The 22,654-nt window shown below is 47.3% G+C and overlaps 1 protein-coding gene across 4 annotated transcripts in view; it reads left to right on the top strand.

Moving 5' to 3' along the window:
• The window catches only part of URB2 (URB2 ribosome biogenesis homolog), a 164,576-nt gene extending 160,473 nt beyond the window's left edge, over window positions 1–4,103 (top strand). For 3 of the 4 annotated variants that reach the window (XM_073552083.1, XM_073552084.1, XM_073552085.1), the window contains exon 10: window positions 1,405–4,103. In XM_073552083.1, the coding sequence (XP_073408184.1) occupies window positions 1,405–1,602 (198 nt within the window). In that variant the 3' untranslated portion in view covers window positions 1,603–4,103. The remainder of the gene's footprint in view (window positions 1–1,404) is intronic. The other variant, XM_073552086.1, reaches the window with a different exon arrangement.
• The last annotated feature ends 18,551 nt before the right edge of the window (window positions 4,104–22,654 follow it).

Here is a 22,654-nt window from a genome sequence, read left to right as displayed (position 1 = left end):
TTTTTTTATTTTTTTTTTTTACTTTATTAAATAGTCCCAGGTGGGACATCACTGTCCTGTGACAGATCGCTGATCTGTCACATCACAGATCACTGTGACAGATCAGCGATCTGACACAGGCACTGCAGAAGGCTTCCTCATGCCTGCGCTTTGCAGGCACTGAGGAAGCCAGCTTCCTCAGGCCCCCGAAGGCCCCCGTCGCCATCTTGGATTCGGGGGCCTGGAGGAAAGGAGCCCCCCGCAGCAGCGCTGCACATTGCGCTGCCGTGGGGGGCTCAGGGAAGCACGGAGGGAGCCCCCTCCCTGCCGATGCTTCCCTTTAACCCCCGGTACACCGCGATCATGTTTGATCGCGGTGTGCAAGGGGTTAACGTGTCGGGGGCGGTCCGTGACCGCCCCTGACACATTGTGCCGGGTGTCGGCTGTGATAATCAGCTGACACCCGGCCGCGATCAGCGGCGCTCACCACATGGGCGCCGCTGATCGCGCTAGACGTACTATCCCGTCCATGGGCATAGGGGCCCGGGTCCCATGGACGGGATAGTACGTCTCATGTCAGGAAGGGGTTAATTTTTAGGCATTTTTTTTTTTCACTTTTGCCATGCTTCAATAGCCTCCATAGAAGGCTAGAAGCATGCCATACTTGATCAGCTCTGCTACATATAGGCGATGCTCAGATCGCCTATATGTAGCAGATTTACTGCATTGCTATGAGCGCCAACCACGCGGTGGAGCTCATAGCAGTGTGCCGGCAACAACCATAGAGGTCTCTGAGACCTCTGGTTGTCAAGGCAACGCGTCTCTGACCCCCGATCACGTGACGGGGGTCAGCGATGCGCTAATTTCCGGCCTGGCAGCCGGAAGCACTAGTTAAATGCCCACTGTCAGCATTTGACAGCGGGATTTACCTAGTTAATAGGAGTGGGCGGATCGCAATTCCACTCGCGCCTATTGCGGGCACATATCAGCTGTTTATAACCGCCGGAGCCCACCTTTGGCGGGGGATACTGACCTCTGATGTACTATCCCGTCAGCGGTCAGTAAGGGGTTAAAGATAGGAATGACAAAAGAAAAACAATAGTTCTTCTTGATTTATTTTTCTCTTTATTCTTATTTTGATGGATTGGACTTGTATGAAAACGGCAGTAACAAATGTTTATTTTTTAATTTCATAATTTTTTTGTTTATTTTTAACGTGGTAAGAAGTAACCGATTGGCACCCTACAATTGTGTAATTTAAATGATGCTGTCAGTGATTGACAGAAAATACAGTCACAATCAGAAATGGTGCGGGCTCCGTTCCTGACCCAAAACAGGATGTGTACTATTAATCCGCAGCATTTTACAAAGATGATAATAATCAACTTTTGGAATGTAAACACTTTTTGTTTTGTTTTCTTATAGGTGACACTTCAACCTGAAGTTAAAAAGTGTTTGACAGAAGGAATATTTCATATCTTGGATCTTTGTATTGATCGAGATGTTAAGTTCTTAAATACATCCTTACAAATTGGAGCTCGAGAAGTGTTTAAAGAATTGTACCTTGATTATTCTTCCCACTACAAGACAAAGAATCAAGAAGAAGGAAAATATACAGCGTAAAGGTGGCTCAGTGGTTAGCTCTGGATATTTGCAACACTGCTGAATTTGAATCCAGGCTATAACAACATCTGCAGGAGGCCTAGAAGAGCTCAATTTTCCACCCACTCTCCAAAAACTTTCTTATAGGCTTATTCATTTTCAGTGAAATTGACCCCAGCATGTATTTATGAGAAATTAAGGGCCATCTTTTTTTTACCTCTTTGCAGAATATGATTATGGTATAAAACAAATAGAAAATTTGTTAAATAATTGTTTAATACGAGATAATTTAATGAAGTAATTATGATTTACATTACTGTGGAAAAAGATGAAGGTCCAAGTTTTGTATGCATACAGCCAGTGTCACACTTTCAATTGCAATGCGAGAAACTCGCGCCTCAATGCCCGGCACTGCTGTGAGCACTCGGGACTGGAGTGTGCAGCTGCATGTATTTCTATACATGGCCTAACAGTCATTTGAAACTGCTGGGTTCTTAGGGTATGTGCACACACTCCGGATTCTGCTGCGGATCCGCAGCGAATTGGCCTCTGCGGATCCGCTGCAGAACTGCAAGCAATGTACAGTATAATGTTAATGGGTTTTAGAATCCGCAGTGCACATGCTGCAGATTTTTCCGCTCAAATTGGTGCGGTTTTAAATCCGCAGCATGTCAATTCTTTGTGCAGATTCCGCATTGGTTTGACACCTGTTCCATTGTCCAGGTGTCAAACCGCAGGAGAGAACCGCTGGCAAATCTGCAGGGAAACCGCAGGTCACTTTACCTGCGGTTTTACCTACAAATCCGCGCGGAAAAATCTGCAGGGCAATCCGCACTGTGTGCACTCACCCTTGAACAAAGAACAATCTAATCTAATCAGGAGATGTTTAAGTGACTTATTTAAAGAGGTCTCAAGTTATTTTATTAAAATTCTTAAGTGCTTGTAAAAACAAACAACTTTACTGAATTACTTTAAAAAAAAAAAAAAAATCCTATCCATTTTCAAAAAGGAGAGCTTTTTAATTCTATAGTTAACACTTCATGGCCTAGGTTACTGGCAGATATTCATTCTGCGTGGCTTGTAACAGTGCTGAGTGTAGAATGTATGTTTTATTTAGAGCCTGCTCATGCCACTTTGAATCTGGCCAGATCAATGGATCCAAAAAGCTTCAGTCCTCTGGCGCCACTCCCATGCTGCAGAGACAAACTTGCCTCTGCTAGGAAACCCAGGGCGGGGAGAGTCATGCTCCTGAATAGAGAGAGGTGATCCTGAACGGTAAATTTCGGGGCCCGCACCGAACACCACCATCAAAAATGAAAATGGTTATGGGTCTTGAAAAGTGACGACACATCTCCCAAAAAAAATTTACCACTAAATTAATACGAAAGCTGGACATGTTGTGTATCACTCTAATTGTATTGATGAGAAGAATCATATTGCAAGATCATCTTTACCACAAAATTACATGGTAAAAACAGTTTCAAAATTGTGGGGGGTTCTCCCTACTTGGATTTTTTTTTTCCCATTTTTCAGTATACTATGTGGAAAATGAATGGATTCCTTCAAAAGTACAACTCATCCTGCAAAAAACAAGCCCTTGTTTGTCTGTTGTGGATAGAAAAGTAAGAGTTATGGCTCTAGGAAATAGGGGAGGTAAAAAGGAAACAAAAATGGAAACCGACCTCTGCTTGAAGGGGTTATACCGTATTTTTCAGACTATAAGATGCACTTTTTTCCTTCAAAATTTTGTAGGAAAATGGGGGGGTGCGTCTTGTAGTCCGGATGTACCTGTAGTCCAGCTGTGGCTGTAGATGGCGAGGTGGAGGAGCGGGTAACAGGAGGCCAGTGGCTGCAGCTAACATGGGTGCCCGCTGTGATGAGGATGGGACCCATGTATATCAGGATGGGGATGGGGTCCATGTATACCAAGATAGGGCCCCACATATACCAGGATAGGGGTGGGGGCTCATGTATACCAGGATGGGGGATATTAGTACAGAATTCAGGGACATTAAACCTATAACAGTGTCTGCAGCAGATACCTCACCTCCCCCATAACAGTGCTTCAATTTTTTTATTTTCCTCTAAAACCTAGGTGCGTCTTACGTTCCGGTGCGTTTTATAGTCCGAAAAATACGGTACATATTTTTTCCTGTAAGGCTACTTTCACACTTGCGTTAGTAGGCGCAGCATATGCTCGGCGTGACGCTCCGCTCCCTGCCGTGCCTCCTCCGATCAGCGCCGCCTATGGGCGCATGCTGCTGCATGCGACCTGCGTACCCTATCTTTAGCATTGGGTACGCAGGCCGTGCTCAGGTATGCTTTTGTCGGCGCATGCATCCTTTTGACGGTGCGCCGGCCACACCAAAATGCTACACGTTGATTTTTACAAGGGTAATAGGAGAAATTGCACCATTTTGCACCATGTTGTGCAATTTCCCCTGAGTACACAGATACCCCATAAGGGGTCAAACTTCTTTTGAGGCACAGTGCAAGCTTAGAAGGGAAGAAGAGCCATATTGTAGTTCAGATTTTGCTGGAGTGATTTGAGGGTGCCATGTCACATTGGCAGAGTCCCTAAGGCGCCAAAACAGCAGAAACCCACCATAAGTGATGTCATATTACAAAGTACACCTCTCAATGAATTCACCTATGGGTGTAGGTGATCATGTTGACACACCACATGTGCTTTAACCCCTTTACCCCCAAGGATGGTTTGCACGTTCATGACCGGGCCAATTTTAACAATTCTGACCACTGTCCCTTTATGAAGTAATAACTCTGGGACGCTTCCCTGGATCCCGGTGATTTTGACTTTGTTTTCTCTTGACATGTGGGGGTAAACCACTATTTGGGCGTATGGCAGAGCTCGGAAGGGAGGCAGCGCCATTTGACTTTTTTGACTGGAATTGAGATCGGACGCCATGCCGCGTTTGGATAGACCCTGATGTGGCTAAACAGTGGAAACCCCCCACAAATGGCACCATTTTTTAAACTAGACCCCCAAAGAACTTATCTAGATGTGTGGTGAGCTCTTTGAACCCCCAAGGGCTTCACAGAAGTTTATAACGCCCAGGCGTGAAAATAAAAAAAAATATTTTTTCCACAAACATGATCTTTTTGTCCCCAATTTTTTTATTTTCCCAAGGGTAACAGGGGAAATTGGACCCCAAAAGTTGATGTACAATTTGTCCTGAGTATGCTGATAACCCATATGTGGGAGAAAAGTACTGTATGGGCACACGGTACTCGGCGAGTAATGCGGTACTCGAATCCTGGTGAGCTTTTCACTACTCGCCTCGCAATATTCGGCACAGCCCGCAAAGTCCCAGCACAGTCCCTCATAGCGCGGCACAGTCCCCACACTGCCCAGCAAGCTCTGCACAGTACCAGCATGATCCTGAACAGTCCCTGCACAGCCCAGCACAGTCCCCGCACAGTACCTGCAGTCCCGAACAGCCCGGCACAGCCCAACACACACACAGTGCCCATTACTCGCATTTCCCATAGACTTACATTGGACTCGTTACGAATACCCGAGTATTAGGAGGTACTCGTAACAAGTACAGCCAGTCCAAGTATTTCACTACTCGCTCATCCCTAGTAGTGACGTTTTGGAATGCAGACTTTCGGCGTGAAAATAAAAAAATCATTTTTTCCACAAACCTGATCTTTTAGTCCCCAATTTTTTTATTTTCCCAAGGGTAACAGGAGAAATTGGACCCCAAAAGTTGTCCAATTTGTCCAGAGTACACTGATAACCCATATATGAGAGAAAACTACTATATGGGCACACGTCGGGGCTTGGAAGGGAAGTAGTGACGTTTTAGAATGCAGACTTTGATGGAATGGTCTGCGAGTGTCATGACGCATTTGGAGAGCCTCTGATGTGCCTAAACTGTTGAAACCCTCCCACAAGTGACCCCATTTCGGAAACTAGACCCCCACCAAGAATCTTTTCTAGATGTGTGGTGAGCACTTTGAACCCCCAAGTGCTTCACAGAAGTTTATAACATAGAGCCATAAAAATAAAATCATTGTTTTTCCACAAAAATGTTATTTTTGCCCCAATTTTAAATTTTCCCAAGGGTAAAAGAAGAAATTGGACCCCAAAAGTTGTTGTGCAAGTTGTCCTGAGTAGGCTGATAACCCCATATGTGGGGGTAAACCACTGTTTGGGCGCATGGCAGAGCTTGGAAGGGAAGGAGCACCGTTTGACTTTTTCAACGCAGAATTGGCTGGAATTGAGATCAGACGCCGTTGCGTTTGGATAGCACCTTATGTGCCTAAACAGTGGAAACCCCCCAATAATTCTAACTCCAACCCTAGCCCCAACAAACCTCTAACCCTAATCTCAGCCTTAACCCTAGCCCTAACCCTAATGGGAAAATGGAAATAAATACATTTTTTAATTTTATTATTTTTCCCTAACTAAGGGGGTAATAAAGGGGGGTTTGATTTACTATTTTTAGCGGGTTTTTATGTTTGGCAGATGTCATACGCTAAGAAGCTTTTTATTGTAAAAATAGTTTTTGCATCACCACATTTTGAGAGCTATAATTTTTCCATATTTTGACCCACTGAGTCATGTGAGGTCTTCTTTTTTGCGGGACGTGTTGACGTTTTTATTGGTACCATTTTCGGGCACGTGACATTTTTTGATCGCTTTTTATTCTGATTTTTGGTATGCAGAATGAACAAAAACCAGCATTTCATGAATTTCTTTTGGGGGGGTGCATTTACTCCATTCCGCATGTGGTAAAATAGATAGTGGTTTTATTCTTCAGGTCAATATGATTACAGCGATACCTCATTTGTTTTTTTTTTTTTATGTTTTGGCGCTTTTATGCAATGAAAACAAATTTATATAAAAAATAATTTTTTGCATCACTTTATTCTGCGAGCTATAACTTTTTTATTTTTTTGTTGATGACGCTGTGTGGCAGCTCCTTTTTTGCGGGACGAGATGACGTTTTCAGCGGTACCATGGTTATTTATATCCGTCTTTTTGATCTCGCGTTATTGCACTTTTTGTTTGGCGGTATGATTGATAAAGCATTGTTTTTTGCTTTGTTTTTTATTTTTTAAGGGGTTCATTAAATGGGTTAACTAGTTTGACCATTTTATAGGGCGGGTCATTACGGACGCGGCGATACTAAACATGTGTACCTTTATTGTTTTTTTTATTTCCAAAAAATGAATTTATTAGGGAATTTTTTTTTCTTTATTTTGGGATTTTTTATTATTTTTACACATGGTTTCTTATTTTTTTACTTTATTGTCCCAGGAGGAGACATCACTGTCTAGTGTCTGACACTTAAGGTACTGTCACACTTAGCGATGCACCAGCGATCCCGACCAGCGATATGACACGGTCAGGATCGCTCGTGCATCGCTAAGTGGTCGCTAGTGAGCTGCCACACAGGCAGATCTCACCAGCGACATGGCAGCGGTCGGGGGTCGCTACTTACCTGTCAGACGAGGCGATCCTGACGTCCTCCCACCCACGTCCACACGTCGCTCGTTGGCGCCACAGGAAGCCCAGCAGGAAGCTGACGACGAGGAACGGTCCAGGACGTTCTCACGCGAACAGCGATAACCAGCGGGGGAGCGGTCGGAGGTAAGTATCAGACATAGCGATATCGCTAGCAATATCGCTATAACGTCACAAAAACCAGTGACGTTATAGCGATATTGCTAGCGATATCGCTTAGTGTGACAGGCCCTTTAGAACAGCGCTGTGTCAGATCAGAGATCTGACAGGCGCTGCTCTGTCTTCCACCATGCCTGCTGTCTGCAGGCCCCCACGGGGAAGGAGGCCCTCAGAGCAGTGCAGCACATTGTGCTGCTCTAAGGGTCTTGGAAGCACGCAGAGAGCCCCCTCCCTGCCGATGCTTCCCTAATCCCCCGTTACACTGTGATCGTTTGATCACAGTGTGCCAGGGGTCTACGTGCCGGGGGCGATCTGTGACTGCCCCTGACAGTGCCGGGTGTCAGCTGTGGTAATCAGCTGCCACCCGGCCGCGATCAGCGGCACCCAACCCCCCTGGGAGCGCTGCTGATTGCTTAGATGTACTATCCCATCCCTGGTCACACGGGCCCGGGTACCATGGATGGAAAAGTGCGTCTGATGTCAGAAAGGGGTTAAAGAAATTTACATCATTGAGTGGTAAAGAAAGAATTACAGTTGTAGAGCTAAAATGCCGTTTTAGCCCTGAATTTTTCTCTAGTCACCTTCCACGACAGCCACCTTGGAGGAACACAGAGGATAAATAACCCTCCCCTTCCTGCTACCTCAGTGTTTTTCCTGTCCCCTATCGGGGCATGAAGAGGTCACAAGGGGCTGCCGTTGCCAGCGAACGGAGCCCCTATGTACTCACCGAGCTGGGCAGCCGAGGTCGGGGGGTTCGCCTCCTCCATGGGCTGCTCCCGTCTCCACCGCGGTGTGACTGGACTGCTGCCGCCCCTCCCACGCCCTCCTGGGTAAAGCGGGGCGGTATGGTGCCTGCCGGGGTCCTTTATAGCTCCCCGGCTTCCTCCTAGCGCTGCATTGGAGCTGCGCGCGCGTCAGAGGGGGAGGACAATCGACTGGAAGTAGCGGTGACGCGCACTTCCGGTTTGCAGCCACCGGCGTCCTGTGAGGGGGAAACGCGCGCCATCACCCGGGGGACCCGGGAAATGAATCCAATGGCGGCGGGGGTTGAGCGGTATCCTCCCCAGGGACGGGGGAGGAGGGAGAAGCACCCAGCAAACGAACGCAGCATCCTTAAAAGGGTGCAGCAGCTCCAGGTAAGCGCAGTGTGTCTGTGGTGTGTGCAGACATGGATGGTGAGAAGCCCTCAACTGCAGCATCTGCGGAGCCCAGGGTTCCCCCTCCTACAGTGAGTAGCAGGGCCGGTCCCTTGCCAGTCAAATAATTGGTGGCACAGGTCTGAGTAAGCCTTTTCTTCTTGCAGGAAGACAAGGCCTCTGCCCCTAAAAACCCCCGCAAGTGTGGTATATGTGGTGCCAGGTTTCCTTCTGACTATAAAAAGTTATGCCAACCTTGCACGCAGAATATTCTGCGTACCGAGCAACCCTCCCTGTTTGACAGCATAAAAACTCATTAGGCAGGAGGTTCAAACCTCCATAGCAGCCCAAACCCCGGTGGCCCAGGGCTCTGCCTCAAAAAAGAGGAAAAGGGCTCCTATGGAAGCCGACTCAGACTCGGGAGAAGTCCGTTCCTCAGGATCAGAGGATATTTGGGAAAATGAGGGCTCCACGTCCACCCCCAGTCATGATACAAAAAATACTATTTCTCCTCGGAGGATATGGAGGAGTTAGTCTCCATGGTAAGAAATACCATGGGGTTGGAGGAGGAGGAGGTCAGGCTCTCAGTCCAGGATGAGATGTTTGGAGGGTTGAAACCCAGAGGTAGAAAGGGTTTCCCGGTTCATGAGGTTATACAGGACCTAATAGCTCAGGAGTGGTCCTCCCCCGAGAAGGCACTTAGTGCCTTTTGAGCTAAAAAATCAGTTTCCCCTAGAAGGTGATAGTTCTATTTGGGAGATCCCTAAGACAGATGTCCAAGTGTCTAAGGTCGCTAAGAAAACGTCTTTGCCCTTTGAGGATGCTTCCCAATTGAAAGATCCGATGGATCGCAAAATTGAAAGCCACCTTTAAAAAGTCCTGGGAAGCTTCTACGAACCTGCTCAAAGCAAATATTGCTTCCTCCTGCGTTGCCAGATCTTTGTTTTTCTGGCTACGTACATTGGAAGACCACCTATCGGGGGGTACCCCAAGTGAGGAAATCTTAGACTCCCTGTCAATCCTCCAGAAGGAAACAGGTTATTTAACTGATGCTTCAGGAGAAACGGTACGGGTGGCAGCAAGGTCCCTAGTCCTGTCAAACTCTGCCAGGAGAGCCTTGTGGCTGAAATTGTGGGGGGGCGACATCACCTCCAAGACGAAACTGCGCCATCCCCTTCCAGGGGCACCACGTGTTTGGGCCTGTCCTGGATGATATCCTTGAGAAGGCTTCCGACAAGAATAAGTCACTGCCAGAACAGAAATCCACCAAAAGGTGGTTTGTTCGTCCCTCAAGAGAACAGACCTCTCAGAGGGCATTCAGAGGGAAGGGCAAGACGGGTCGTTGGAGCTACCTGAAAGGAAGAAACATCCTTGTGCCCCAGCAGCAGCAGCCCCCGGAGAAGCAGTGACTCCCGGGTCGGGGGACGACTCACACAGTTTCTTGCCCAATGGCAGGCCATGACCTCGAACTGGTGGGTCCTGCACACTACATTTTGGGCTGAAACTACAGTTTGAGCACCCCCCCCCCCGCATGCCCTAAGAATTACCCCGGCACAGTCCCCAAGCCTGCAGAGTCCTGTTGCTTCAGATAGAAGAACTTCTTCGGGAAGGAGTGGTCTCATATGTACCTCCACAAGAGGCGGGCAGAGGACATTACTCTCGCCTGCTCCTGATAAAGAAACCCTCAGGAAAGCACAGGCTCATAATAAACCTAAAGCCCCTGAACCACTTCATCAAGTACCGAAGGTTCAAGATGGAGTCAGTGAAATCAGCGATCCCTCTTATTGGACGAGGCTGGCAGATGGCTACAATAGATCTAAGGGATGCGTATTATCACGTTTCCATTCATCCAGACCACCGGAAGTTCCTGAGGTTCGCGATCTCCCACGACCGAGGAATCAGCCACCTCCAGTTCAATGCCATGCCGTTTGGGGTATCCCCAGCACCAAGGGTGTTGACAAAGATGACAAAGGAAGCAGTCATCTCCATTCAGCTTCAGGGGACATGCATTGTGCCGTATCTAGACGATCTGATCGTTGCCCCGTCGGTAACCCGGCTAAACCAGGACGTATCAAGAACCCTACAGATTCTCGAAACCCTAGGGTGGATACCGAATCTCCAGAAGTCGGCCCTCTATCCTTCCCCGAGGAAAAAATTCCTGGGGATCCTCTTGGATTCAGAGAAGAGGACGTCCTTTCTTCCCGAAGATCGTCAAAAAGACCTTCAGGCAGAGAATAATCCGGTTCAGAGACCAAAGGGCACCGACGCTGAGGGACGCCATGTCCATCCTGGGTTCCCTGACAGCATGCATTCAGGCGGTATCTTGGGCACAAGCTCACACATGAGTCCTCCAGTCATACGTCCTGATAAAAGCGAGGAAGTACCCAAACAACCTATCAAAAAGAGTTCCACTTCCAGGACATGTAAAATCAACCGTCTGCTGGTGGCTGAGCTACCGAAACCTGAGGCGAGGAGTAAGCTGGGATCAGCTTCCTCTAAGAACATTATGTACCGATGCCAGTCTGAGAGGCTGGGGAGCCGTGGTCGAGGATTCATACTTCCATGGGCAGTGGCCCCAGAACATAAGATCCGGATCTTCGAACCTAAGGGAGTTGACGGCGGTGGAAGAGTCACTGAAGGCCGCATCAACCCTTGTTAAGAACCATCATGTTCGGATATACTCCGACAACATGATCACGGTGGCATATCTCCGACACCAAGGGGACACAAGGTACGCCAGTCTAAAGAAGGTAGCAGCAAGGAACTTCCTCTGGGCAGAGAAGCACCTGTTATCCGTGTCTGCGGTACACTTGAAGGGGTCGGAAAACATCCAGGCAGACTTCCTGAGCAGGAAGGACGTCCATCCAGGAGAATGGTGTCTAAACCAAGAGGTCTTCCAGGCTCTAGCCTCGAGATGGGGAGACCCAGAAGTCGACCTGTTCGCGAATGAGCAAAATACAAAAGCAGCGACCTATTTCTCCCTCAGTCCCACGTACGGAGCCCAGGGGACGGATGCATTTGCCCATCCATGGGTCTTCAGACTGGCCCACGCCTTTCCACCAATCCCGATGCTGGCAAAAATGTTACAAAAGATCAGAGCGGACGGGGTCACGACAATCCTGGTGGCTCCCATGTGGCCAGGATGAAGCTGGTACAGCGCTCTGTTGAACATGGCCCAGGAAGGTCCCTTGCTTCTACCCCAGAAGACCAACCTCCTTTTTCAAGGTCCATAACTACACCCGAACCCAAGCAAGTTATGTCTAGCAGCTTGGTTATTGAGGCCGACATTCTGAGGGCCAAAGGGTTGTCGGATGAGGTAATCCGGACCCTTCAAAAAAGTAGAAAGCCGGTAACAAATGCAATTTATGGCAAAGTATGGAAAAAATTTTCCTCCTGGTGCCTTCCGGGGGCCCCTGACTCCACCCACCCAAATATTGCCCAAATACTAGACTTCCTGCAGAAAGGGTTAGATCTAGGGCTTACTCCAAGTATGTTGAAAGTACAGGTATCTGCCCTTAGTTCTTTGACCACGACCAAGCCAAACACCGCTGGGTCAAGCGGTTCATGACAGCGGCAGGCAGAATTCGCCCTTCGCTCCCTAACCGGGTTCTTCCCTGGGATCTTAATTTAGTACTCAATAGCCTAGCACAGGCCCTGTTTGAGCCCCTGTCAGAAATCCCATTAAAAATTCTCACACTTAAAACGGTGTTTATTCGGTCGTCCATGACCGCACCACCTGAGAGAGGGGATCCGCCCTTTAGGAACAGGAAACCTACAGATACAAAAAGGGTGGCACCTCTCCCACGCATCAGTTGGTTTCCTGTTCCTAGAGGACAGGACTCTCTACAGATCGTCCGTCATGGAATCTTCATTGAATACCCAGGCCGGCTGACCGACCCAGGTAGCGAGGGGGTCTCCTACCTCGGTCAGTGCGGGGTCCCTGGAAGCGCCACGGTGGGGCCGGGTAGGTCACCACGGCAGTGGACGAAGCAGGTGGAGCAGGGGTCCGGTGGATGCCGTCTCCAAAGCCAGCACCTGGTATGTATGCCCCGGTGCGCTTCCCCAGGCCCGGTCCTTCCGGTCGGTGCTGTCCCCTGGACGGGCTCATGGCGGCGGGCGCGGGGGGGGCTGGCACTCCGGGCAGGGCTGCGCGGCTCCTTCGCGCGCGCTCCTGCAGGGCTCTGTGAGCGGCGGAAGTGACGCGGCGGAAGGGGCGGAGCGATAGCGCCGATACCGGAAGTCGGGTGCCGGCCGACCTCCGGCGCGCGCCGCGGGTGTATGCCGGTCCGGGGGTCGCGCGGCGACCCGGCGAAGGCAAGGGGGGCCGGAGCATGGGGGAGGGAACGCAAAGCCGGGTGGGTGGTGCTATGGCAGGTTGCCTGCTGACCCGGACAGGAGGCCATATAAGGCAGATGGGGACGCCGCTGGGGTGCTTCTGAAGGCCCCAGCAATGGATACGTCGGAAGCCCCCTTAGTCCAGCAGGACGAGGCGCAGGAGCGCCCGCAGAAACAGGCCAATACGAGTAGCCAGCAGAAGAAACAGAGACGAACTAGCGACCAGAGCCGCGAAAGTTCCTCCAGAAAGGACCCCCCTGCCTCCCTCCGTGATCCGGTACCTGCCTCATCTGCATGGGTAAGAGATCTCCGTGAATGTACCCTGATGCAGTGTTCCCTTATGTTCTTTTTCAGGGGAAGAAGGTTACGGGAAAACAGAAACACAGGGAATGTGCCCTCTGTAGTTCCCCCCTACCAGATGGCCACCCTAAAAAGTTATGCCAGCCATGCATACGGCAGACGGTAGGAGTTATTAAGGACAGGGAGTCCAGGGGTAGATTGTCAGGCCCTTATACTCTCCCCCGTTTATGCAGGTAGCGGAAGAGACACCTGACTTCACTTCAAACCTGAGAGACATGATCAGGGCAGAAATGAAAGCTTTACCTCAAAGAGAACCTTCTAGGAGAAGAGAGGCTAGTGGTTCAGGCTCGGAGGCCTCAGTCGCCCCTGGGAAGGGGGACAATTCCTCGGACTCCTCGGCCTCCTCGTCATCTTCCTCGGATGAAGACTCTAGCCGGTTCTGCTTCCCCTTAGACCAGATGGACAGATTAGTGAAAGCTATACGGTCCACCATGGGGGTAGCGGAAAAAAAACGGGAACTCTCAGCACAGGACATAATGTTCGGGGGGTTGGACCCAAAAAAACGTAAAGCTTTTCCATTGAACGAAAAGGTTCAGAGCCTAATTGATAGAGAATGGAAGAGACCGGAGAAAAGGGGCTCCATGCCACCAGCCTTTAAGCGGAGATACCCCTTTGATAACCCGGTAGTAAACAGATGGGATAAAGCCCCGAAACTAGATGCAGCAGTAGCCAAAGCATCTAAAAAATCCGCCATACCGTTTGACGATATGGCCTCCCTGAAAGATCCGTTAGATAAAAAAGCGGATTCTTTCCTTAAAGGGACATGGGAGATGTCAGCAGGCGCGTTAAGACCAGCGGTAGCTGCCACCTGTACAGCCAGATCTATGATGGTCTGGCTAGATCAGCTAGATTCCGAACTAAGAGATGGAGCTTCAAGATCATCTATTCGGAAAAATTTGCCCATCATTCAGAATGCCGCGGCGTTTTTAGCCGATGCTTCTGCAGACTCTGCAAGAATGGCGGCTAAAGCCGCAGGTCTGTCTAATGCAGCGCGAAGAGCGCTCTGGTTAAAATGCTGGCCAGGAGATATTCAAGCCCCGTCCCGTCTCTGTTCCATTCCCTGCGAGGGGGAGTACCTATTCGTCCCCGTCTTGGACGAATTGTTGGAGAAAGCTGGAGATGACAAAAAGAAATTTCCCAGTCTCCCGAACCCCTCTTACAGACGTCCCTTTGCCAGGAAAGGGTTTTTCCGGAGAAGGCCGTCCAGAGATCAGGGCAGATGGGATGACAAAAAAAGGAAAGGTACAGGATTCATGTTTGGGGGAGGGCGCCAGGAAGGTCCAGCTCGGGATACGAAAAAGCCGCCCCAATGACTAGTTGCCCCAGTAGGAGGGAGACTAGCTGCCTTCTACCCATCCTGGTCTCTGATCTCCAATAGCAGCTGGATATTGGGGATAATAGCCGTGGGACTACGACTAGAGTTTTCTAGGGTTCCCCTTGATCAATTTAAAATCACCCCACTCAGGTCGTCTGCTGCAGAACAAGCTGCCCTGGAAGCCGAGGTTCATAACCTGTGCGCTAAGAAAGTCCTGATAGAGGTTCCAGAGGAAGAATGGGGGAAGGGATTCTACTCCCCTCTGTTCCTGGTCCGCAAACCGGACAGCTCCTTTAGGACAATAATTAACCTTAAGGCCCTCAACAAGTTTTTGGTCATACGTCCCTTTAAAATGGAAACGATTAAGTCTGCAATAAAATTGCTGTTCCAAAACTGCTTCATGGTGGTGTTAGATCTAAAAGACGCATACTACCATATACCCATCCATGCAGGCCATCAGCGGTTCCTCAGAGTGGCGGTTCAGTTGGATGGGTCAATTCGACATTTCCAATATGCGGCCCTCCCTTTTGGAGTGGCAGTCGCTCCCCGAGTGTTTACTAAGGTGATAGCGGAGGTTATGGCCCATCTACGTGAATCGAACATTCTGGTGATCCCCTACCTGGACGATTTTCTTATTGTAGGTAAAACGGCGAACCATTGTTTACAACAGCTACAAAAGGCAATGTCTGCCCTAGAACGGTTAGGATGGTTGCTGAACGTCAAAAAGTCCCGGTTGCAGCCAATGAAAGTCCAACAATTTTTGGGCCTAACCCTGGATTCTGAAAAACAGGAATGCCGTCTGCCTCCGGACAAGCTTGTTCGCCTCCATTATCAGATCCTGAACGCCTCCAATAACCCCACCATGTCCCTCAGAAAAGCCATGTCCCTTCTAGGCTCTCTTTCGGCCTGTATCCCGGCAGTCCAGTGGGCCCAGTTTCATGCAAGGAAACTACAGAGCGAGGTTTTATTACATCAAAAAGTCCTTGGAGGTTACTTGGAGGGTCAGCTAACCTTATCCCGTAACACAAGGGAGTCCCTAGAGTGGTGGTTAGACAAGGATAACTTATCAAAAGGGGTGCCCTGGGAGTATAACGTAACCCACATAGTCACCACGGATGCTAGTCCTTACGGTTGGGGAGCTCATGGATGAAATTTTAGTCCAGGACCAATGGCAACATCATCAGTTAGGAATGTCATCTAACCTAAAAGAATTGACAGCAGTAGAACAGGCGGCTAAAAAGCTCCTTGTGTACCTACAGGGCCATCACGTGCGAGTGTTCTCCGACAATCAGGTCACCGTGGCATACATCAATCACCAAGGCGGGACCCGTTCCAGACCCCTGATGATTGTAGCAGAGCGGTTGTTCCATCTAGCAGAACAATACTTCCTATCTTTAACAGCATTGCATATAAAAGGAAAAGACAACATCACGGCAGACTTTTTAAGCCGCAATCGGCTAAAGCAAGGGGAATGGTCTTTAAACACCTCCATATTCAATCTGATTGTTCAAAAGTGGGGATATCCAGAGGTAGACCTATTCGCCACCAGAGACAACACGCAATTGAAACAATTCTGCTCCCTGAATCCCAGAGAAAATCCTCTGGCGGTAGATGCCTTCCTGATAAACTGGGACTTCAAACTAGCCTACGCCTTCCCTCCCCTATCTCTTCTACCCCTGGTGATGAGGAAAATCAGGAAAGACAGAGCAAGGGTTATAGTCATCGCTCCATTTTGGCCCAGGAGAGCATGGTTCTCATGCCTCAGGACCATGTCGGTGTCCGATCCTTGGGTTCTGCTGGACATCCCGGATCTCCTGTCCCAGGGCCCAGTCTTCCATCCTCAGGTGGCTGGCCTTTCATCGTTTTTAAGAAATCTCAAGATGGAAGAGGCCAGGAGCCATTTGGTGAGCTGCATTTCTTGCTACATGTTCACAGACTTACCAGTGGAAAAGCCAAACTTCACATGCCACAAATGCAAGCTTGTGTCCCTGTTGGAGGAAAAGTTGCAAAATCTCGAAGAGAGGTTGGCTACGTTGAAGATCATTAAGGAAGGTGAAGAGTTCTTGGACAGAGCAGAATTATCTCTTCATGTTACAGAAAGAGAAGAAATTCGAAGTGCACCTGAAGAAACAGAGGAATGGAGACATGTGACCCAGAGAAGCAGGAGGATCAGGAGGCAGTCAGCACCCATACTGCTCAGGAACCAGTACCAGGCTCTCACGCAGGAAAATGATGAAGAAATACATCAGGATAAGACTTTGCCAACAAACAACAACCTTGTACGCCTTCAGAGTCCTCCTGGATGGAGAAAGAAAAATGTTGTGAAGAAGAAACGGAGAGTGGTGGTCATGGGGGATTCCCTGTTGAGAGGAACAGAGGCCGCTATCTGCAGACCGGATATAACTTCAAGAGAAATGTGCTGTCTTCCAGGTGCAAAAATTAAAGATGTGTCTGACAGGATATCAGGACTCTTCAGACCTACAGATGACTACCCATTCCTGCTACTACATGTGGGGACAAATGACACCACAAGAAACGACCTGGAAACCATCTGCAGAGACTTTGAAGACTTAGGCAAGAAAGTGAAAGAACTGGGAGCGCAGGTGGTCTTCTCTTCCATCCTCCCAGTGGATGGCCATGGAACAAGGAGGTGGAATAAGATTCTGCAGGTGAACAACTGGCTACGTCGATGGTGCCGTCAGCAACGATTTGGATTTCTGGATCACGGAGTGAACTACTTATACGATGGACTACTTGCTAGAGATGGGGTGCACCTTACGAAGACTGGAAAGCATGTATTTGGAAGTCGCCTTGCTACACTTGTAAGGAGAGCTTTAAACTAGAACAACATGGGAAGGGAAGCAAAAGACCAGAAAAAGCCATACACCTGACAAATGCTATTGAGAACTCTGCTAATAGAAGTGGAAAGGAAGAACAAGGCGAAAGAATCTAATTAATAAAAATATTGGAGAAAGAGAAACCAATCACAAACTAAAATGTTTCTATACTAATGCACAAAGCATGGGCAACAAACAAGGAGAATTGGAACTACTAACACAGGAAAAGAAATATGATGTCATTGGAATCACTGAAACTTGGTGGGACAATACACATGATTGGAATACAAGACTAGAAGGATACAACTTATTTGCAAGAAACAGACTTGATAAACGAGGAGGGGGTGTTGCATTGTATGTTAGAAACGCATATATCTGCACAGAGATTGAAGCTTCAGAGACTGGGAGTTCTGTGGAAACTGTTTGGGTAAGAATACAAGGACAGAACAATGGAAAGGACACCATTGTAGGCATTTACTACAGGCTGCCTGTGCAAGCTGAAGATATGGATGAACTCTTTATGCATCAAATGGCCAAGTTCTCCAAAAAATATGACCTAGTTGTCATGGGAGATTTCAACTATCCAGACATTTGTTGGGAATCTCTCTCAGGCAAAACTAACAGGTCAAGGAAATTCTTATCCTCTCTTGCTGACAACTTTATCTTCCAAAAGGTAGGGGAGAAAACAAGGGGAACTGCTACCTTGGATCTAATCCTTATAAACAGGGAGGAAATGGTTGAGGAGGTAAAAGTGGCTGGAACCCTAGGAGGTAGCGACCATGCTATTTTAGAATTTTGGATAACTAGAGGCGGAAGACCTGTGAAGACTCAGACGTCAAGGTTAGATTTCAGAAAGGCAGATTTTAAGGGATTCAGAAAGATAATTGGAGGAATCCAATGGCTGGATATCCTTCAAGACAAAAATGTCCAGGAAGGATGGGAAATCTTGAAAAATGAAATTCTCAAAGCACAGTTGTTAACAATTCCGAAAAGAGGGAAGAATAGGAAGCATTTAAGGGAACCAGGATGGGTGAACACAGAACTTAAGCACATGCTAAAAAGGAAGAAAAAAATGTTTATAAAATGGAAAGAGGGAGGCATATCTAAAGAAGAATATAATGCTGTCTGCAGAATCTGCAGGGCACAAATCAGATTAGCTAAAGCTGAAAATGAATTGAGGCTTGCAAGAGATGTCAAAAGCAATAATAAAGGATTTTGGGGATATGTCAAAAGTAAAAGAAAAGTCAAAGATGCTATAGGATTTTTACAGGATGAAAATGATGAAATGGTAAGACAGGATGTTGAGAAGGCTGAACTTTTAAATTCCTATTTTGCATCTGTTTTCTCTCAGAAAGGAAATGTAACACCAACTGTTATTCACTGTCCTATTAAGGGAATAGAAGAATCCAGGATATCTATAAACAGAAAGATAGTGAGGAAACACTTAGCTAACCTAAATGAATTCAAGTCTCCAGGTCCAGATGAATTACACCCCAGAGTACTGAAGGAGATAGCAGAAGAAATTTCTGAACCACTCTCCATAATCTTTGAAAATTCTTGGAGAACAGGAGAAGTGCCAGAAGACTGGAGAAGAGCAAATGTTGTTCCTATCTTCAAAAAGGGGAAGAAGGTGGACCCAGGCAACTATAGGCCGGTGAGTCTGACTTCTATACCAGGAAAGATCTTTGAACAAATTATTAAACAACATGTAAGTCAATACCTGGATAAGAATGAAGTGATCAAACAGAGTCAGCATGGGTTTGTAACTAATAAGTCATGTCAGACTAACTTAATTTCCTTCTATGACGGTATCACTGATTGGGTGGATCAAGGAAATGCTGTAGATATAGTATATCTTGACTTCAGCAAAGCATTTGACAAAGTCTCTCATACAATCCTTATTGAAAAAATGACTAAGTATGGAATGGACAAGGCAACTGTTAGGTGGATTCATAGCTGGCTTAGTGATCGGACCCAAAGAGTGGTCGTAAATGGCTGCACATCCAGTTGGAAGAATGTCTCAAGTGGGGTACCACAGGGCTCTGTCCTGGGCCCTGTATTGTTCAACATCTTTATCTATGATTTAGATGAAGGAATTGAGGGTAAACTGATTAAATTTGCTGATGACACAAAGCTAGGAGGGATAGCTAATACTAGAGAAGAGAGAGAGAGGATTCAAAAAGATTTAAATAAACTGGAGAAGTGGGCAGTAACTAACAGAATGGTTTTTAACAGGGAGAAATGCAAAGTACTACATCTGGGCAATAAAAATGAAAAAAGCATATATAGAATGGGAGGAATAGGGCTAAGTGACAGCACATGTGAAAAAGACTTGGGTATACTAATAGATCACAGACTGAATATGAGTCAACAGTGTGATGCAGCAGCAAAAAAGGCAAATGCAGTTCTAGGATGTATTAACAGAAGCATACAGTCTAGATCACGTGAAGTCATTATTTCCCTCTACTCCTCTTTGGTCAGACCGCATCTGGAATATTGTGTCCAGTTTTGGGCACCACATTTTAAAAAAGACATCAACAAACTGGAGCAAGTTCAGAAAAGAGCGACCAGAATGGTGACCGGTCTGCAAACCCTGTCTTATGAGGAAAGGTTGCAGGATTTGGGAATGTTTAGTTTGCAAAAGAGAAGACTGAGAGGAGACTTAATTGCTGTCTACAAATATCTAAAGGGCTGTCACATTGTAGAAGGCTCAACTTTATTCTCATTTGCACAAGGAAAGACTAGAAGCAATGGGATGAAACTGAATGGGAGGAGACACAGATTAGATATTAGAAAAAACTTTTTGACAGAGTGATCAATGAGTGGAACAGGCTGCCACGAGAAGTGGTGAGTTCTCCTTCAATGGAAGTCTTCAAACAGAGGCTGGACAGACATCTGACTGGGATGATTTAGCGAATCCTGCTTTGAGCAGGGGGTTGGACCAGATGGCCCAGGAGGTCCCTTCCAACTCTACGATTCTATGATTCTATGATTCATCTGACGGCGTGGAGTTTGAACGGTCATTATTAGAAGAGAAGGGTTTCTCCGCAGACCTAATTAACACCCTACTTAAGAGTAGGAAAATCATTACCACAAAAATTTACGTTAGAATTTGGAAAAAATTCCTTCAAAACTCAGAAGTAATCGCTGGGGATTCAGCACCTATAATGCAGATATTAGAGTTCCTACAAAAAGGTCTAGACATGGGACTCTCTACCAGTACCCTTAAAGTACAAGTGTCAGCCTTGGGGGCTCTGTTTAGCTGTAACATTGCTGGTAATTATTGGATAAGCAGATTCATTAAGGCAGCAGGTAGATCCAGGCCAATAATGAAGGATAGGTTTATGCCGTGGGACTTGAACCTAGTCCTCACTGCTATGACAGAGACTCCATTTGAACCTATCTCGTCGGCTTCCCTAAAAAACCTGTCCCTCAAGGTAGCCTTCCTGGTAGCTCTAACATCAGCTCGCAGAATAAGCGATATTCAGGCCTTATCTAGGTGTCCTCCTTATTTACAGTTTAAAGAGGATAGGGTAATACTTAGACCTGATCCAGCGTACTTGCCAAAGGTAGTGTCTAGTTTCCATAGGACACAGGAAATAGTTCTTCCATCCTTCCTCCCTAATCCAACTAACGAAAAAGAAAGGAAACTACACACCCTGGATGTCAGGAGAGGCCTCATAGAATATCTGTCAGTCACCGATCCCTGGAAGAAAGATAATGCCCTATTTATCTCTCATCAAGGCCCCAGAAAAGGTTGTAGAGCATCAAAAAATACACTAGCCAGATGGATTAGAGAGGCGATTGCAATAGCATACACATCAAAGGGCAGGTCGCCACCCGGAAAGCTGAGGGCGCATTCCACCAGGGCAGTGGCAACCTCATGGGCCGAAAGATCAGAAGTCTCCATCGACCAGATATGTAAGGCGGCTACTTGGTCCTCTCCGAGCACCTTTTATAGTCATTATAGGCTAGACCTGGGTGCTTCCACAGACCTCTCTTTTGGTATAAGGGTGCTGCAGGCTGTAGTCCCTCCCTAAAGCTGATATTACTCTCTGTAAATCTCTCAGGTGGTGCTGTCATGGACGACCGAATAAAGTCTTAGTTACTCACCGGTTAACGGTATTTTTCGGAGTCCATGACAGCACCCGTATATTCCCTCCCTTTAGTTTAATTGGGGTGTGCACGTCTTTTTTCTTGTATATGCTCACTGGTGATAAAAGTTATAATTGTAAAGAATACTGTACATAAATCATGCATTAACCTTGGAAGTCCTCTTGTGCTCTGTAATCCAACTGATGCGTGGGAGAGGTGCCACCCTTTTTGTATCTGTAGGTTTCCTGTTCCTAAAGGGCGGATCCCCTCTCTCAGGTGGTGCTGTCATGGACTCCGAAAAATACCGTTAACCGGTGAGTAACTAAGACTTTCTGGTGGCAATCACATCGGCTAGATGGTGGGGGAGCTACAGGCCCTTTCGGTACAGGAACCTTACCTCCTTCTCAAATCAGTATAGTACTGTGTCTAGACCCCTCCTTTATGCTCAAAGTGGTGTCAGACTTTCATAGAAGTTAAGATATCGTGTTGCCCTCATTTTGCCCAAATCCTAATCCGAAGGAAGGAAAATTTCATACCTTGGATGTCCGCAGGGTAGTTCTCCACTACGTCGAGGCAACCAAGGATTGGAGAATCGATCAGAACCTGTTCCTTCAGTATTCGGGAAGAAATAAGGGGAAGAAAGCGGCAAAGAACACGATAGCAGGTTGGATCAAGCAGTCCATCTCCCTGGCATATTCTTCAAGACATCTCTCTCCTCCCGGATCGTTAAAAGCCCGCTCCACTCGATTAGTCGCTACGTCCTGGGTAGCAAGAGGAAATACATCATCGGAGCAGATAAGCAGAGCGGCCACCTGGTCCTCTGCACACCTTTGCAAGACACTATAGACTGGATTTCAATAGGGATCTGACGTTCGGCAGACGCGTCTTGCAAGCCGTTGTCCCTCCCTAAAAAATTAACGTTGGCATGACTCCAAGGTGGCTGTCGTGGAAGGTGACTAGAGAAAATAGAATTAGATTTACTGGTAATTTGGTTTCTAGGAACCTTCCACGACAGCACTAGTTTTCCCTCCCTATATAATATCTGATGATTCCTGCTCTACTGGCGGTAACTATTCATGCTAGTACATTCAGAAAAAACACTGAGGTAGCAGGAAAGGGAGGGTTATTTAACCTCTTTGTGTTCCTGTTCCCTATTAGGGCAGGGAGACAACCTCCAAGGTGGCTGTCGTGGAAAGTTCCTAGAAACCGAATTACCGGTAAGTCTAATTCTATTTTTATTTTCTTAAGGGCAAATAGGAACATAATGGCCCTCTCCGGAGAAATTGCACCATGCAATTTGTTTTGCAATATCTATGTTGTTGAAAACTACTTTTGAGGCACA

Source organism: Dendrobates tinctorius, unplaced genomic scaffold, assembly GCF_039654945.1.
Source record: "Dendrobates tinctorius isolate UK_male_01 unplaced genomic scaffold, ASM3965494v1 ptg000184l, whole genome shotgun sequence".
Classification (NCBI taxonomy): domain Eukaryota; kingdom Metazoa; phylum Chordata; class Amphibia; order Anura; family Dendrobatidae; genus Dendrobates; species Dendrobates tinctorius.
The sequence above is the reverse complement of the archived record's forward strand: the minus strand, read 5'-3'. Positions and strand labels throughout refer to the sequence as shown.